This window comes from Ailuropoda melanoleuca, chromosome 2 (assembly GCF_002007445.2).
Source record: "Ailuropoda melanoleuca isolate Jingjing chromosome 2, ASM200744v2, whole genome shotgun sequence".
Lineage (NCBI taxonomy): Eukaryota > Metazoa > Chordata > Mammalia > Carnivora > Ursidae > Ailuropoda > Ailuropoda melanoleuca.
The window spans coordinates 169,537,572-169,556,561 of NC_048219.1; the positions used below are offsets into that span (position 1 = coordinate 169,537,572).

An 18,990-nucleotide genomic window follows, 5' to 3' on the forward strand; every position below is an offset into this window, starting at 1 on the left:
TTGTTTCCTCTGAGGAGGAACAAATTTCACAGGGGCCCGTGGAAGTCCCAAGGTTTTATGGCCTGCAGCCCACAAAGGCTTATTTTTCCCAGAATTGACCCCGAAAGTTTAATCCACATCTAAATGTCAGATATGTATTCCTAAAACTCAGGCTGTGTTTGATTTAAACCTAGAATATAATAATTTTATCTTGCAAGTCCTGCAATTGTTGGTGAGAATTTCTTTGGGAAGAGGTGTGTGTGTGTGTGTGTGTGTGTGTGTGTGTGTGTGTGTGCACATACATGTAATATCATTAATTTGCTCAAGTACTGTGTAAGCAAGAAAGGTTTATTTCTATTTAAGTCATTTTCATCCAACTCAAGAATGTGAATAAGAGTTAAAATAATACAAGTTTTGTAGGTTTCTTCCATTTACCTTTTTATCAATGTTTTGCTAAAAATTTGGACCCTAAAACTGTTCAAGAAAACTTGTAATATTTAATGTGGAATCATGTCTCAAGGTTAGTTTCTAGAGCCATTACAGGACACAAAAGTTGTATATAGTCAGAATTAACCTTGAAAAGCCCTTTTGGAGAGTGCTCTATTGGACCCTACCTGTCACCTGTCATCTTGCACTATACCCATCCAACACAGTTTCTTTTAGCACTGTATCAGATGGCTATTCCTTTGGTTGAATACTAGCTGAAGTGTTTGGCTCACATATAAGGGGCCATGTCGTATAAGTCATGCATATCTTATAATACTGGAATCATCTTCAGCACAACGTGAAGCAGACAGTGAGAGACGATTGGGAACTGACATCAACTGAGGGAAACCAACTCAGTTCACGTCCAGCACCACATGTTCATTACACGGAAGGGCCAATGGGAACACTCTCACTACGTAAAGTGCTGTTTGCCCCAGGCCCTCATATTTGTCTAAGCTTAAAGATTTGGTGCATCAGTTAAATACAGTTTAAATGGTACAATGTCACTATACCTCAACCATGTAAGAACAGCTGTAACTGCATGAGTTAGAGTACAGAGCATGGTTGATTTATCATCTTTAACAGAAGAAATCATGGATTCACAGTTCCAAATTGGTCCAAATCTATTTTTCTTTGCATCTATGCATGCTTGTTTTGCAAAGATGTAGAGTAGAAATGAAGGGCTACTTTTTCTACCCTCCAGCATGAACTTTTCAACCACATTTTAAAATCTTTCTTAAGAAACAAAAATTACCATATGAAACACTTGATAAATTCCTTCTGTGACCCCCACATATTTTGTATTGTTAATAAAATTGGCAAAATATTTCAAGGCAATGTGTATCGTATGCTTATACATAACTTTGAGTGTGTCCAGTATTTGTGTAAACCACTTAAGGCTCAAAAACACGGCACTGCCTTGAACATATATTAGAATGCTATTCAAAATATGAATAGCTCAATTGGATATTTTATGACTAATGGCAAAACTGGCTTCTGAAATTTGAACACAGCCAGAAGGTCATTGTACAGTATCAGAATAACGCAATTATGTGTTATGGGCTTCTAATGACAAGTTGAAGCTGTGAATAATAACTTGTGTGTTGTTGAATTGTGGATAACAGTGTCACTCCTGAGAAATTTACACTTTTGCTAAAAATGGAGATGGAGAAGCAGAATGTTCTGATTAGAGAGGGGTCTCACATTGTCTCAGTGATAAAGAGCAAAGGTAGAGCAAGGCCTTTTATCAGAAAAGGAGATGACATTGATCTGGTGAGATTCTCAGTCACAACAATCAATCACGGGGGAGAAAGTTGTCCTTCATGCATCAATGAGATTACTTTCTACAGTAAATGGTAGCTGTGGTTCGTGGTGTGAGTGGAAATGCTTACCATTATGCAATCAAAAGTGCCAAGGGAAGGGGGCCTTTACTTCCACTAAGGTTTGATTCATTGGGGTCAAGGTCCTGTCCAGGGTTAAGATTTCCAGGACAAATCTTCAAGCTATAGAAGTCGGAAGGTCAGTTCCACCAAGCGAGGAATGGAAATACTAAGATGAGGATCTTAAAAGGAGCGGATGCTAAAAGCAGAAAACATGTTGAGAAAGACAAAAGGTCAGACTCAGGTTGCCATGGCAAAATCAGGAGCCCAGGTAGGCCAAGTCACATTGTCAGATTGTTGCATCAGGGTCAAAATGCCACAGGCAGTGTCAGGCTGGCTGAGGCAAGGACCACGTTCAGGATTACAGGCTGAGATAATACATCATTGTGTGTGGTTTTGTCGTCTACTTTATGACCTTACTTGCTTATCAACCTCTCAGGACCAGTGTGTCAGCCTCTCCACAGGATCCTGACATAAGGAGTAATTTTTTTGAGCTCTTAGAAATATATACTTTTCAAAGTTATGGATTAGCATAGAGCATGTGTTTTTCCCAAATTCTGCCACTACTTTGCTATGTGATGTTGAATATTCTTTTAAGATGTCTGAGCATTGATTCTGTACCTATTAAGTATCAAGTCAGAGATAACTAACAAAAGTAGGCCTCAAAACAGAGGAGATTCTAGATGTGAAAATTGTATTTTGTCTGTTAATATGATCTACCCTTTCTCTAAAGTCATTACTCTTAATACAGGAAGTTTTAGGCAGTTATGGTAAGCAACGGGTTCTTAATTTAGAGTAATTGTTTGATCAGCAAGGTAACTTAAATCTGATAGAAATTAAATGTCTCTATGAGGAAGGACGTACTCTTATGAATTCCGGAAATTCTTTTTGCAAAAATAATTGCTAATGGAGGCAACCATCAAACATAGTGATGGTGAATTTGGGAAGAAATTAGAAAGAATTCCCAAATGTTGTTTATGGGTAGTCAGATATGAGTCCCCAGATTTCACTGGACTAAACTGAACAACCTTACTTGTCAGTGTACCTTTGAAAAAATAGGTATCCTTTATAAGAAATTGGGAGCAGGGGGAAGATAGGGGAATTTACCTAATCATAATTTTCACTGAATATTTACACTGAACGATTTTCAGAACTATTCGCCACTAAAATACCACTTGAAGAATTCTACAGAATTAAACCCCATTAAAAGCCGCTGTTTATTATTAAATCTCCTTTAGTATATATGGGCTTGCTATATAAGTGTATTTCCATTGTAGAATATTAAATCTGTAGAGTATTAGTATAAGTGCTGTTGGGCTATAGTTTCCATAAATGTTCAAAATGCTTTTGAATTAATGATCCTGAGTGCATTTATAAGAATCTCCCAAATGTTTCATTTGACAGAAATCTTTATCACCAATAGAAAATAAGTAATAGTTGTGTCCATGACTGTCTTCAAAGGAATATTCTTTTCTAGAACCTAGTTGGGGATTTAAAGTAAAATAATATTGCATATAGACAGTCAGGTTTTATTATATTTATGTCATCAAGAGTGTAAATGCCACAGAATCTCAGGTTCTTTGGAGGCTCTGTTCACACTTTGAAAAAAACGTACATATATATACCCTGTTTTCTAAGGCAGAACTGCGGTACTACTGAATTTGAAGTTGAAAACTGTGATGATTTTTCAGTCCTTAAATGAAAAAAGACAAAAATGAGTCAACTCTTCCCCTAAGGGGAAAAATGGGAAAAGAACAGCATCTTGGCATTTTTAAAGGCTATAAAGGTGTTTCCCTTTCGACCAAATCTTTTAGGAGGCTAATCCTTTTTCAGAAAACTTTTAAAATTCCACCCTTCTGTGGAAAGTATGAAAGATTAACACCATATCTATATAATTAAAATTTTTATGGTAAGCATCAAAATAACATTTTTATAGTGACTTCATACAAAATTAAAGACTCTATCAAACCCCAAACTCAGAAACACTCCCTAGTCTACTGATTATTGTTCACACGTGTCCATCTAATTTAAATCCTTTTATTCGGTGAGTTTGTAAGGATTATCACATCGAGGTAGGAACATTCCTGTTAAGGCTCCATTCTATAAAGACTGTTTTCTTAACCACATCACTAATTCTGGACCCCAGGATGATACCTACAAATGATGGCTGTACTCACTGTAGTCAAACACGTCTTCTTTAAAATGGAGAGCCACATGTCTTGAGGCTATCTGAAAATGACACAGCTCTTTAGAATTACTTATATAAAGTTTACTCATAGAGTGCGTGTATTTACATGTGTGCCTGCTTAAGCATACACACAAAGTCATTGCAGATTAATTCACAAGGCCAACAATGGTTCATTGCCAGTGATCAACTCCCTCTCATGCAGTCAGTAGTGAATTTTAGCAGGAGCAGCCCTGGATGCCTGTCAGTCCTGATCTTGCTCCAGGGTTCCACTTTCATGTGGGATCCCTGTCTTATGTTGATTCTCTTTTGCACCCCATTCATTTTTATACCACTTTCCCACATAAGCCTCTAAGAGATGTAATATTAATTACCCAGAAATCTCAGTCTGCAATTGTTCCAACATCGTTCTTTAATGAATACAGACTTCATTGCATGTATTTCTATTACTTTAGCTACTTCGATTTCTATTTTTATTGCAAAGTCCTGTGCAAATAAAAGAATATCAAAGGTATGGCTATAAATGTGCTCTGCTAAATTCCCTCTGCCTTGCAATGCCTGTGACTTCTGCTACAAAATGCCTGCTGCATTTTAATGCCTTTCTTGCAAGGCAACATGATATGGTAGAAATCACACTGGTCCTGAGTCACACAGCCCCGGGTCCACCATTCACTGATTGTGCTACTTAACTTCTTCGAGCCTCAGTGCCGGCATCTCCAAAACGTCGCTATGTTATCTTCGCAAATTTGATTGAGGATTAAATGAGATGAAGTATGTAAAGCATAAATACTATATTTAGAGCATCATAGGAGCTTAATACATGCAAGTTTCTTTTCTCCAGCCTGAGGCAGTAATGGGAGGAGACCATGGCATACACAAACGAACACTCATTTTAAAGTGTACTTACATTGAGGAGTGCCTCAGTCAGTTAAGCGACTGGCTTCAGCTCAGGTCATGATCTTAGGATCCTGAGATCGAACCCCTCATCAGGCTCCCTGCTCAGCAGGGAGTCTACTTCTCTCTCTCACTCTCTCTCCTCCCCACCACTTGTTCTCTCTCTCAAATTAATAAAATCTTTAAAAATAGGGGCGCCTGGGTGGCTTAATCGTTAAGCGTCTGCCTTCGGCTCAGGGCGTGATCCCGGCGTTCTGGGATTGAGCCCCACATCAGGCTTCTCTGCTGGAAGCCTGCTTCTTCCTCTCCCACTCTCCCTGCTTGTGTTCCCTCTCTCGCTGGCTGTCTCTCTCTCTGTCAAATAAATAAATAAAATCTTTAAAAAAAATCTTTAAAAATAAATAAATAAAATGTACTTCAATTGAGGTCACTGTAAACTAGGAGACATGAAGAATAAGAAGAATAAAGTTAGATTTCAAAGTAGCATATAATGCCTTACTGTGATGTTTATTGTATATGGAAATGTATTACTATAGGTTTACTGCATATGGGAATATATTATTGTGATGGAAAGGACATGGTTTCTGAACTCCTTTACAACTTTAAACTCTGTCCAGGTCAGAAGTGTAATAAGAAGAGCCTGTTTCACTATACATCTACCTTTAAAGGCATAAGCAGTATCATTTAGAAGAAGCCACTACAATATAAATCTGTTTTGTTATACTGGTTAAATTCACTTTACATAAAATTTCAGCACATTGAAAGTGTAGGAGTGGCGCTGACCATCTACATGTGAATACAGGTGGAATAGGAATTTTTGTAAGAATGGCCAACATTATTTTATCCAGTGAACAAATAATACAGAAAGCCTAATTTTCAAAGGAGGAACTTAGAGATAGGGTTACTGATACCTTGACTGATATGGTTGCAAGGCTATTTGAGTGACTTCATAATCTGATGAAACTTCTGAAGCTTCTAAGGAATCTTTTGTTAGATTGGTAGTGGCTTTCTGAAGTTCTGGATTGGGAAGGATTCTAAGGCCATGTCTTGGTTCATCAGGAAAGAATGCTGTCGTGGATTACGTAGGTCTGCTCTGGGCAGGAAGTGGAGGGATTAGCAGCCTGTATCAATGTGTTTGTTATATAAGTGTTCCATAAATAATAGCTATTATAATTATTGTTGCTGTTATGACAAAAGTGTTTTTATGTTCCTCTTCAAATTTCTACATCTTCAACACAAAATGGGATCAATTAGCTGCTTCGGTCACAGGGGCCGTGCATATCATTTTTATTGACTTGATGGTTAGTGTGTAAGTTTTATCTGCAGTGAAGAGCTGAAAAATGAAATCAGAATTTGCTCTTCCTAATTTTATTATATTAAACACTTAATGTAATTAAGGGGGGAAATCTAGTGTAGTCACAAGGGCAGCATGAGGGCTGGAAAGAAAAATTAAAAAAGATAAGAGATGCAGTCCTGGGTCTTTACAAAAGGTTTGCACCGCGTCTCACATCTTCTTTAAAATATCACACAAGGGAGAAGATCCAGCATGTTTTCCACTTAGATGGTCCATGAGTTTCTAAACTTTTTTCCTGTTTTTTTTCTCTGAGGCCAGATTTCTTTTCTGGGTAAATAGTCATGTTCCTGTCAGCCATAGAGGATTTTCTGAATCCTAAACAGCTGATTTTGTATTCTTGCCCCATTCCCTCTATTTGAGAACTAAAATCTGATCAAACCCATATTTTTAAATTTATGCATTTATAGGCATATGGAGGAATAGTTTATAGTCTGAGTATGATTTTTTTTTCTGCCACAAATGCAGGAAAATTGTGGGGAGTTTTAAAACAATGCCTTATCGAGTTGTTTTTTTTTCCTTTATTACCGATGACTTCATTCCGCTTGAATTCAGTGCTTCAGTTTCGTTGGGTAAACTAATAGATTATGTATGCAATGTTTGCACCATGTTGATTGAACTCATCTGGTGAGTTTGAGCCTGGCTCCCACATTCATGTCATCAGCGGAAGCCTGTGCAGGGCATACGGGCAGCACAGCCCGCTCACAGTCTGCAAGAGGAGGGGAAGCTGGTCTGCGGAGAGCCGGGCGGCCTCGCCTGCCATCCCATTGTTCAGAAGAGCGTATCAGACTTTCTTTTTTTTCTTTATTGTTGTCTTTTTCAAATACTCAAGAACTTCTTAAATTTTTTTTTTTAATTTGAGGATAGCTGACACACAGTGTGACCTTAGTTTCAGGTGCACCGCAGAGTGACTCAAGAACTCTGAGTTGTGCCGTGCTCCCCACAAGTGTGGCTCCCATCTGTCACCAAGCAACTCTATTCCAGTACCGTCAACTATGTTCCCTATGCTGTGCCTTTCATCCCTGTGACTTCTTCATTCCATCACTGGAAGCCTGTCCCTCCCAGTCCCCTTCACCCATTTTGCCCCTCTCTCAACTCCCTCTCCTCCGACAACCAACCACCAGAATGCTCTTTGTATTTATGGGTCTGATTCTGCTTTTTTGTTTGAAAATTTTTTATTTTAAGAAAAGCCTAGTAAAGAAACAGAACTGTCTTGAGAGTTTTTAAATACATCTTGAAGAAAAATAAAGATATGTGATTCCCAAGGGTTTGTCTTTTCTTAATAAAAGGCATTGGGTGCTGAGTGCCTGTAGAATGAGTAGGAAGCCCAGAACCCTAGCTGACCTCGTAGAGATGTTGTAAGACATCACCAGTTGACTTTCAATCTAGTTTGGGAAGAATGCTTTCCCTCCAGAAGATGTTCACTCACCATTTTCTTTTTATAGTTTATAAGTCTAATTTCAGAATTGTTTCACCACATAGTAGATGACTTCTTTCTGTTGCTTTCAGATATCTCCTTTATGTGAAGTCTCTTTTAAACTACAGCTCCACTGTAATACATGGGGATCTTCTAGCATGCACAGCTCTTCACAGTGGGTCCCTTGCTCTCCTTCTCAGTCTCACCTGTCCCTCTTCGCTGTCCCCTCCCATATACCCTGTCTACCAGAGCAGTGGTTCTCACCTCCCCGTCAGGCACAAGTGTCCTTATGATTAACAAGTTGCTATGACTTGAGTTCAAGTAACAAAATTGCAGGCAATATTCTTCTGTCACTGATTAGAGCAAATGCAAAATATCCCTGAAGTCACCAGCACTCATTTTTATTCTAACTCGCTCCCTAAATGAGAAAGGGAGGGGAGCATGTGTTGCCCGAGACATGTGTGAGCCAGGACAGAAGTTGAGGCTCACTGCTTGCCCACATGGACTTATTCGCATCCGTTCCCACGGAGCAAGATGCTTTCTCATTTCTGTCCTTCATATTACCCTTCCCTCTGCCTGAAATTTCCTCATCTTGGGGGCACCTGGGTAGCACAGTCGTTAAGCGTCTGCCTTCGGCTCAGGGCGTGATCCTGGTGTTCCGGGATCGAGTCCCACATCGGGCTCCTCCACTTGGAGCCTGCTTCTTCCTCTCCCACTCCCCTGCTGTGTTCCCTCTCTCGCTGGCTGTCTCTCTTTCACATAAATAAATAAAAAATCTTTAAAAGAAAAATTTCCTCATCTCACTTGTCCAGCTGTTGAGCACCTAGATAGCCTTCAAGACTCAGCTAAGTTTCACCTCCTCTGTGGAGCTTTCCATAATCTTCCTCCACGGCTCTGCCCTCCCCCTGTCAGTTTAAGCAGTCTTGGTCCCCATGGGCCCTTAGTAGATGGCTGTTGTTGCACCTGGATCAGAGCCTTCTCTATGCCTTCCAGTCCCCCCCTCCCAGATATGTGCTTTTTGCAGACAAGGACTATGTACTGTTTGTTTTCACTTTCCTGGATCTTAACATCAGCTCTGGCATAGTAGGACACTCAGTTGTGTCTCAGATGAACCACAGAAGGTGAGTGGTGGTTGAAATGTGCCTAGCATTCTCCTCTTATGTCCTGGCCCTGAACTGTAGCCCATGAGGTCAGTTCTGTTGAAACGTTTGTGACAAATCCAAGCATAAAGGGAGCCACTGGCTGACCAGTTCGGGGTTGCATGGATGAGTCACTGGAGAAACTGTAATTCCCGAAAGAAAGAAGTGGCTAAAGGAGAGAGAGGAGAATCTCGGCCTAGTAATGAAGATGGCATATTCTACTATTTTTTTAAATTTTTTTTAATTTTTCTTTTTACTTTTTGATGTGGCTTCTGCCTTCTTTGCTTTCCCTGTGCCCTGTGGGCCCGTATGCTGCCATGTATGCTCCCCCCCTTCTCCCCACTCCAGAAATCCTCCAGTGTCACTGACATGAAGAGTGGCGCATGCCAACTCTGCCACATCCCATCTTCAGGCCAAACAACTGGTCTCAAATTGGCAACTTCTTATTGGAGAAAATGAAATAACTACATTAAAATTTAACTAAACCCTGTGGAGATGCTTATAAAAAAAAGGGGGGGATGGCTCTTTTAATTGCTCTAAAGGTCAGGACCTTATCTTACCTTTTCACTCAAAAGGCATTTATTAATCCCAAGTCGGATGTTTTGACCCTTAGAGCTAAATGTATTTACATAAAGACCATTTTTTTGTTCACTTTTATTACTGATTTTACAGTTTTCCTAGCATATTTGAATTACATTATTGAATCTTCCAAATTTAGATGTCAGCTCCTTTAATAAGATCAAAAAGTGGCTTTCCAGAGTGACGTACACTGTGTGACTGTGTTTGTTTGATTGTGTCCTGCAGTGGCCGGCCCGCGAGTGGGAGCACGGACCGCATCCAGAAGTTGCGGAAAGAGTATTATCAGGCCCGGAGGGAAGGATTCACCTTCTATGAGGACGATGAGGGAAGAGCGAGGCTAGATTATGACCTTCACTGGGTAAGCCCGGGCCTCATTCTAATCATTGAATTCATCTCCACTGAGATAGTTTCTAGCAGAAGAACATGGCTAAGAATGTTCTATACATACCAAGTTATATTTAGGTTACTTGAGTTTCACAGATATGAACATTACCCAAACCACAGCCATCTTGTCCCACAGAAGTTGTTTACATAAATCAAACCACACTAATGCACACTAGTTTATTTTAATTGCTTTCATATTTACTCTCTGTTGGACTTGTGTACCAACGTGTTAGGGTGGAGCAGATGGTCGATATTTTAAAGAGGACAAGGAATCTACTCAGCCTTAATCCTTGCCTCCCATCGCTTGGGTTTCAGAATCTGGGCAAGCATTAACAGACCATGCAAACACAAGCCATCTTTCCTTTGGGAAAGGATATCAGAAGTAAATATCAGAATGGGTACCTTCAGAGATATCAGTTGTATGTATATCGCATCTGAATAATTCCCATTTTGCCGATCTTAAGAGAAGTTTATTTTGAGATAAGAACAGTTTTTGTATTAGAGGCTTCTCTTTGCCAAATCCTTCAACATTTGCGCGCAGAAAAGAATACTGTGACCTCTAAAGAGAGAGTCTGTGGGTTTTTCCAGGAGAGCGTGATTCATTCTCTTGTCTTTTTCAAGAAGGCACGGCTGTACCGACACAATACACTTGACTTTTGAGCATTCACAAAAATACCAGAGGAGAGTACTTAGCGTTGGATTAAAGTACATGTCACCTACTTAGAGTAGGTGCCGCCCCTGAGTTCGTGTGCCTTACATCTGGGCTGTCATTACTCACGCTATTAGAGCAGAGCTGTCCGTGGTAATAGTGATGTCCTTGCAGTGAGGCCAGCTGTCACTCACCCTCTTTGACGGTTACTGCCTCCTACTACCGTTGTTAGTGCTGCTCTGAGAAGTGCATAAGGAACTCTCTTATCCCTGGTGGCCACTAAAGACACCAGCTCTTGTGAAAGACAAATCTATTAAAGGGAGGTTTCCTTTTCTGATTTTCACACTCACATTCATGCTCACGAGGTCAGGGTTGGGAGAGTAGAGCCCACCAGGCAAGCGGATTCCTTCTGTTTTTCACTTCGGGCTTTGGCATCTCAGGCATAGCACCTCACACTTTTGTGCTGGTGGTGGAAAGCCAGCTGCAGCAGCCACCACCGTCGTGCAGAGCCCCTGGAATTCCTCGGCTCAGTAGGTTCTTCCTGGTGCGATGGACTTTAATCAGAAATGTGAAGTAAAGGGGCGCCTGGGTGGCTCAGTCAGTTAAGTGTCTACCTTCCACTCAGGTCATGATCCCAGGCTCCTGGGATCGAGCCCCGCATCAGGCTCCCTGCTCGGCGGGAAGCCTGTTTCACCCTCTCCCTCTGCCTGCTGCTCCCCTTGTTGTGCTCTCTCACTTTTTCTCTCTCTAATAAATAAATAAAATCTTTAAAAAAATATTTTTTTAAATTAAAAAAAATAAATGCGAAGTAAGGATTGGCAGTCCCCAACCAAATGGCTATCTCTTCCAGAGATAGGCATTTTTTAACTACAGATCAGAACAAATCGCTTTTTGTTGGTTTTATTACAGATGTTAGGATGAAACAGAATGGCATTTATAGTGATGGGGCAGCTGGTCGCTTAGACTCTCAGTAACAGAAGAGAAAGATTTCCACAGAATAACAATTTAGATAACAGTTCACTTCACTTTAAACTTAATTGAGATCGACATATTAACTTTGATGACAGACTGTATACATAAGGCTCTGCTCCCTCGATCAAACAAACAAGCAATAAAATAAAGGGAAGTTGTTTCCACCATAACCAAAACAGACCACCATGTCCAGGCATTGAAAAGTCCTCCATCTCAACATCACTGCGAACTCCTATGAGCAAAATAAGACAAGTAATTTTAGATTAAGCGGTCCTGGTTGTTTTGACCTTATTTTATGTGATCTCCTTACATCAAGCGGAAAGGCTGAAAATGCTTAACCTTCATGAGACTTGAAGTTTTCCCTGACCCTCACCAAACCTGAAATAGATAACCCAAACGGTCGGGTCCTCTCTCTCTTAATGATTCTATTTTTATTCCAAGCAAATGTGGAACCAGACAATCTAGTGAATAAAGAAGTATCTCTGTTTTAATTTGTGTTTCCCATGCTCAAGTGTATTGAGCGTTGCCAAAAGTGACTGATTTTACGTTTCCCAGACGAGTGGGGACAAAGGCTTCCCAAAGGGATGCTCGCAAAATGCACCATCATAAAAGACTAGTGCCCTCTGTGATTGCCTGAGATGCTCCAAACCAGGGGTGAGAAACTCAGCATCCTTCCCCGCCTCTCCGCAAGCCAAGGAAAAACACTAGTTTCTTTTGTCCAGCGCAGGCCTGGGAAATTACACTGTTGACTTGCTACTTTTGCATAGATCTAGGAAAGCGAGTGTAGAAAGTTAACATTTCATACCTGCCAGTCAGCCAGACCTAACAAGGCAGCTTTTATTGAGACTGTGGTTCCTAATCAGTCTGGGCTTCGGCATCGCGGAGGGTGCTTGTTAAAATTGGATCACCAGCCCGTGAAGGAGAGGGGTGTGGTTATCAAGGTTTCTCACCCACAATTCTAAAAAGAGGACATTGATTCCAATCACTGCAGTAAGCAAAGTAGTTCAGCTTCTCTAACAAAATCATTACATGAACCAGCACCATCAAAAACCACTTTCATGGACTCAGAACTTCCCAGGCCTAGTACCTCAGATGTAGAGACCTACAATCTTCCCTGGAGTCACACTAGACTGGGAAGCTTCTGAATAATCGAGAAGGAAATTAGGAAGATAAGTTACCTAAGAACTACTTTTAGGAGACCAGACGGAATAAAAGTAGGCTCACAGAAGTCTTCAAAGCCAAAATTAGTAAAGCAGTCACTGGAAAGATTATTAAGATCTATGAATAGTTTTGGAAATATATTGTTGTCCGTGGAACTAATAATTCTTTCTTTGGCCTGCCTTGGACTTTCTGATTTTCCCAGGCTCTCCTATAGGCAGTTCTCTGCCTGGTGGCTCAGAGCTGAAGGCTTTTCCCACTGCTCTCTTGGGTTCTCACTGGCTCCCACAGCGCTTGCTTCTTCCTCTCTTTTCTCTATGTCTCTGATCCAATTTTAACATAGGCCAGGTGCCAATCCAAGAATATGGTATTATCTCTACCTTGGAGGAACTCACAGTCTAGCCAGGAATGCAGACATCTAAGGCAAAACAGAAAAAGGACAATAATACATGTGAGAAATTCTGTAGTATAGAGAGGTCTTAGCTTCTCAGTGAGCTCAGCAACAGCAGTCCATTCTGCCGGAGGCAGGCTGTGCAGCCAGGGCTGAGGGGGACTGTATAAAGATCATTTAGGAATTGCCTCAGCGGACAGATTTGGTTCCTTTTCTCGCAGATTCGGTGGTTTTCTTTTTCCCAAAGGAGCCTCTGATTTATTCACTTCATTTGTGTTAAAATAAATGAACACACACAGATTGCAAGGTTTGTAAATATGGACATGAGACCTTAAAAATCTTTTCAGCCAGCCTGTTCTGTAGCTGTTTTCCCATGGAGGCTCTGAGATGCTGTAAAGAACAAGTTGAGAGACTTTCAATGGCGGGAAGTGAAATGGCCTGGCGAGTTTTTTATAGGCCCAATTAAGTAAGCAAGATATGCTAGCTGTGAAGTGTTAATATTTACCAAAAGAAAACATAATACCTGTTATCTCCTGGTATGTTATTTTCTGTACAACTTGTTAAGATGCTCACAGTCCTCTGGCAACAGGCTGGGGTATTTTTTATTAGCAGATAAAGATGATCTGCTTATTTAATGGCAGCATGAAGATCCTGTAAGTAATTTCAGAAATGGGATGGCTCCAGAGTTTTCTAAAAATATCAGTACCTTTATTATTGTCTTTTTTCAAGAGCTGCATGGCATACACCATATGCTTCCTCCTCTTCTTAACTCTCTGGCTAAATTAGAACTGTCATCTATGAAAGGGGTTTGTAGACACATAGATGGGAAGGAGGTACTAGGATTTCCCCTGTCACAGAATACATGATAGTGTATCTTTCTGGCAAGGGGGATTGGTTCAGGTGATGGTTGGGTGAATAAATGAAAACACCCTGAAAGATTTGCTCACCCTGTTATGAAGATGACCTAGGAAGCCAACTTGAAGAAACATGGTTGACAGCTGTCTAGACAAGAAAGACACATCTGGTGAATTCTGCAGTCAGAGGAAAGAGAGAGCAAGATGCTGAGATCATGCTAACCATCTTATGAAAGGGATTTCAGATGGAATCTGTAATAGCCACACAAGTGTAAAAACTATCAGAAGGTTATTTTCTAAATATGAGGGATAAGAGAAAGAGCTCCTGCTGTCAGTGGTCCAACAGCAGAATTGAGTTGTCTGTATTTTCCCTCTCAGTACTTTAAAGGCATCTGGAAAAAAAAGAAAAAGCTAAAGACACTGATGAAAAATTCTAGATTAGTCAGTGGCTTTTATGTCACAAAGAACACAAATCTAACTCAAACTGGCCTAAGCAAAAAGGGAAATTGTGTTGGCCTGTAGAACTTTAAAATCCATAGGTGTATCTGACTTCACGCAAAGCTGGATTCAGCTCCATCGTTATTCTCTTTGTAGGCACCGTCCTCAGGGAGTTCCTTCATATGGTAGTGAGACAACCAGTAGCAGCTCCAACCCAACACCTTTATAAAAGGAGATTGTCTCAACCCCCAGTACATCCGGGAAGTCTTAGAACTGATTTTCGATGCAATGCTGAATGGTTTCTTGACTCAGCCTGCGTCACATGCCCACTTCTGAACTCCTTGGGCCAGAAAGATAACAGTACTCTTACTGGCCAGAACTAGGTCACGAGGTCACCCTGGAACCAGAAAGTAGGATCCGGCCTACACAAATCCCATGAATGAGTCCAGACGAAGCAGTAGTCCCCAGAGGAAGATCAAGGTGCTGATTAACAGCAGAAGGGTAAACGGGTGTCCAGCCTGACTCAGAGTTGTCTACCATAACTTCTGGTTTTAATGACAATACATACTCTCTTCATCTTAGGTTTTTAAGGAAAGAAAAAGAAAAGAACTCTCCCTTCATGTATTTTCCTCCTTATCATTAGAAAGAGCAGACCTATTACCAATCTTAATTTTGCTGCCATTATTGGTAAAAGAAGAAGATTTATTTTTGTCTACTGGCCCCAGATCTTTAAGCTATCCCAGGAACCCAGATGATTTTACTGAGTTATTCATGAGAAATTACCAGACCTCTAGCTACTTATTTAGATAGGCAAGTGACATTTTGATTCACCCCAGACCTAGGTATTTGCCCCAGAGGGAGGCAACAGAATTCTTTGAAAGAACTAAAAGTGACTTTCCTTGGGTAGAATTGCTCTATGTATAGCCTCACGGATTGTTGTTTTGTTTTAAGAATACATTCTATATGCATATGTCAAGTCATTATGTCATATACATGACATATTCAAAAGGATATATTCAAAAAGAAAGGATATATTCAAAAAGTCTTCAAAAGATGGAATGAAATAAAGAATTCGAGCCATCAAATGTAACTATGGTAATGTAACTTCTACCATAGGACAACCAACCCCTTCTCAACTGATGAGCGCTCATTAGCTCCGTAAACAGTCCCTTCCCAGTGCGTCCCTCCATCAGCAGATTAGTGTTTTCCCTGATATCCTAAAACAACGGAACTGAGGAGTGGAAGAGGTACCAAGACAGAGAAAAGGGGAGAAGAACACACACTGTGTTTATGAATTAGGTGGATGTAGGAAGGGCATGAGGTTTGATGCACTTGATGTTGGTGAAACATCAAATACCAGCTGAAAAGTTGGGACTTGCTCATTTTGATTTCAGGAAGTAGTGAAAATTTGAGGAAAAGAGGACAAAATAAATGAAGATTTGTTTGTTCGTTTCGGTTGATAGTTTTAGTCCTTTATATTTCGATGTGGCTTTCATGGGAACGTGTTGACATATTAGCTATATGGGGGATCAAACGCATGAATTTGTAGCTTTTAAATATAGTGTAAATCATTTTGAAAGAAGGCAACATGTTTATAGGCAATCCCCAACATAGAAATAAACTGTGTTTCAGAAACCATTTAGAAATTGACAATTTGGCACTGAGAATAGTTTTCCCATGGGGAAAAAAATTATTGGTTGTTAGGGTCCCAAAGCAGTCTGCAGAAGCCCATGAAAATCCAGTAACCTGGTGTTAATCAGAGACAATAACCAAGGAGCCTAGGAGCAAGGGGCCATCTGAGCCAGGAGAAAGAGGGGGAAATTCCTTTCTTCCCTCTTTCCTGGATATAGCTTTGAGATGTTCTCTAGCCCCTTCTGATCTGCCAGTCTTTAGGAGGGTCTCCCCGGGTTTCCTGAGCTTTAATCACCCCTACCTCCCCATCGTGGCACCCCACTTAGACCCACCTTTTCTCCAAGAGTGTTCAAGAATCCAAAGCTCTCTCTCTGCCCTGTCCGCTCCTTCCTCAAAGTTCCTTTTCTCTCTAACAGTTCATCTCAGCTACACTTCTGGGGACAGCAGGGTGTAAGTAATCTAACCCATAAAGGCTCTTAACATTCCTTAAGAGACTTCTCCTTTTAAAGAAGATATTTGATTCACCCTAATGAAGTACAAAATTAAGCACTGTAAGGCAAGTGTGGGAAGAAGGAGCCAGAGAAGGGTTAATGGTCTCTACCACCGGAAACTGTCTCTTCACGACCGACCGAGAGGGGCAAAGGCCCATGGCTGATGCCTTGGTGTCATTCCACAGCCTGAAGTTTCTTCAGCACTTTTATGTATGGAGCCAAGTCCCCAGATTTCCCAGTGTGACTGGCTCCCCGTGGGCATTGAACTGATCCTGAGAGTGGCACTGGTTTCTTCTAAGAACCCGCCCTCACCTCCCCCAAAGGAAGCCTTTTGTTTCATAGTCTGCCCTCTGTGGCTGTGGCCCATGGCCAGTTGCTACAACTAATATGGAGCACATCCTGACTAAAATTCTGCCCTGAAGACAGCTACTATAACCTATGCCTGTCTTCCCATCCAGTCTTCCTAAACCCATGGATGTCCTGAATTGTACACCGACTAATATAGCCCGTATGAGAAGCATTTTAGCATAATGTGTGAGAGCACCAACCCTGAAATCAGATTGCCTATGTTCACATCCAGGCTAGATCACTTACTAACGGGGTACATTTGGGCTATTTATTTAACCTCTCAGTCTTTTTTAAAACTAGGATAATCATTCTCACAGATCTCATATAAATATTGTGGCAATTAAATGATTATTCCATATAAAGCGCTTAGAATAGTGTCTGGCATGTAGTAAGTGTTCAACAAATGTGAGGGTTTTCTAAATGGTGCACAGACTGAGGTTTTTAGAAATCATACATTCCATTAGCCAAACAACCATTCTATCTCAGTCATTACTGGAGCTTAACCTCTTCTGTTATTCTGGGGTCCTGGGACATTATACAACACACAAAGCATTTGGGAAGGAGACCTTCCGGTCATGCACACTCTAGTTACCACTGAGGTACCCACGGTCCCTTCAGGTGGTGACTTTTGGGCCTCCTTGTAAGACACTTTTGGCAAAGTCTGTTGGTCAAAAGGTCAATAACTATTTCCCCCTCTCCCACACAGAAACTTTTTCTTCAAAAGTGCACTCCTTTCATCCCTGACCCTGGGGGCACACCTAATCTCTTTAATGAGCTTATGCTAAAATCAAAGACCAAAGACCAGAAGAAAGAGGCTTCTGCTTTCAGCTCTTCAAAAACCCTGAAGCAAAGAAATACCAGGGTCTATAGTTAATGACTTAAAATAGGAGGCAGAGAGGAATACAAAGGGAATATATGCAAATTATTTACTCAATGAATTAGGCTACAGTCTGATGAATAACAAAAATGGCATCACTTACTCAATACTGACTCTAACAGATATGTGTGAATACCTTATATAAATTATTCCAGACAGCAAATCCATGAGGTAGGTATTTTTAGTCCTATTTTACAGATGAGAAAATTAAGGTTTTAAGACTCTGCACCATAGTCACACAATCATTAGCAAAGCTGATATTCTAACCTGTGCTAACAACTCCTGGTGGAAGGAAACAGAAGGAAAGGAGCATTGCTGTGGAGCTGCTTACATACTTTTTTTACATGAGATGTTTGAAAGAAAGGGAAACTCTGAGTATTTGTTTATAAGCAGCATACAAACTTTGCCTCTGTGGACTCGTCTTTAATTAGCACTCTGACATTTTTTTAACCTAGTAGTAAATAGTATGAGTTCTCTGTAAAAGTCAAATTCTTTTTTGCTATAATCAAATAAGTTAGCCTATCTCTGGCTTAAATCCAACCCTGAATACCAAGAAGCAGAAAAAGAAAGTTCAAAACCACATTATTTTTCCATAATATGTCAAATAACCCTGTGCTCTACTTACATTAGAGTGAAAAAAAGAACTCTTTCTGCTTCTAATGAACAATTAATTCCAACTCAGGATGTCGAGTTTAGAATAGGTTAAGTTCCCCCAAACCACAGCCGTTTGTGTTGGATCATGGTTAAAACCCAAAATTCCAACTTCTACAATAATCACATTCTTTTCTTCTACTGCAATGGGAGAAATGACCATTTTATGAAATATAGGAAAAAACCATAGCAGAAACTCCTATGAATTCCAGATTTCCTAAACGGTTCTCAAAACTGTTTAAAATCAGTTGGATGCGTTTTATTTTAGCGGAGCTCAAAAATCCTGAAGTTAAGTTTGGGTACAAAATTTTTTAAAATGAAAATGTTTGAAGTGGAAGATATAGAACTCCATTTAACTGGCATTCATAACACATGTATCACTTAACCTGGATGACAATTAACACCGCACATGAGCCATGTTTGTGTTCAGATTCCGGAGCCCAGAATGTTCCCCTCGCACAGCTTCCGGGGTAATTAGCCAATCAGGTGGCTACGGCGGCCATCTTGTTTTTTCAGTTTAAGAAAAATTTCGACCCAGAGTTATTCGGGAGCTTAATATCATGTGGTTCTTATTAAACAGTAACGAGTGTGGTGTTATGGGAGAAAGAAAACTCACAGTAACCTCTCCTCTGAAATACGAAGAACACTTGAATAAAAGAGAACCCTAAAATGATATTAATCACTACAGCAGTACTGAAATTGCCATTCTCCACGAGAAGAATGACCACTTTTGAAT

At 40.5% G+C, this 18,990-nt stretch overlaps 1 protein-coding gene across 1 annotated transcript in view; it reads left to right on the forward strand.

Moving 5' to 3' along the window:
* Positions 1-18,990, forward strand: part of PARD3B (par-3 family cell polarity regulator beta) — a 1,011,045-nt gene that overhangs the window by 898,719 nt on the left and 93,336 nt on the right. Inside the window, exon 21 of the mRNA XM_034655034.1 lies at positions 9,635-9,767. Coding sequence (XP_034510925.1) covers positions 9,635-9,767 — 133 coding nt within the window. The remainder of the gene's footprint in view (positions 1-9,634; positions 9,768-18,990) is intronic.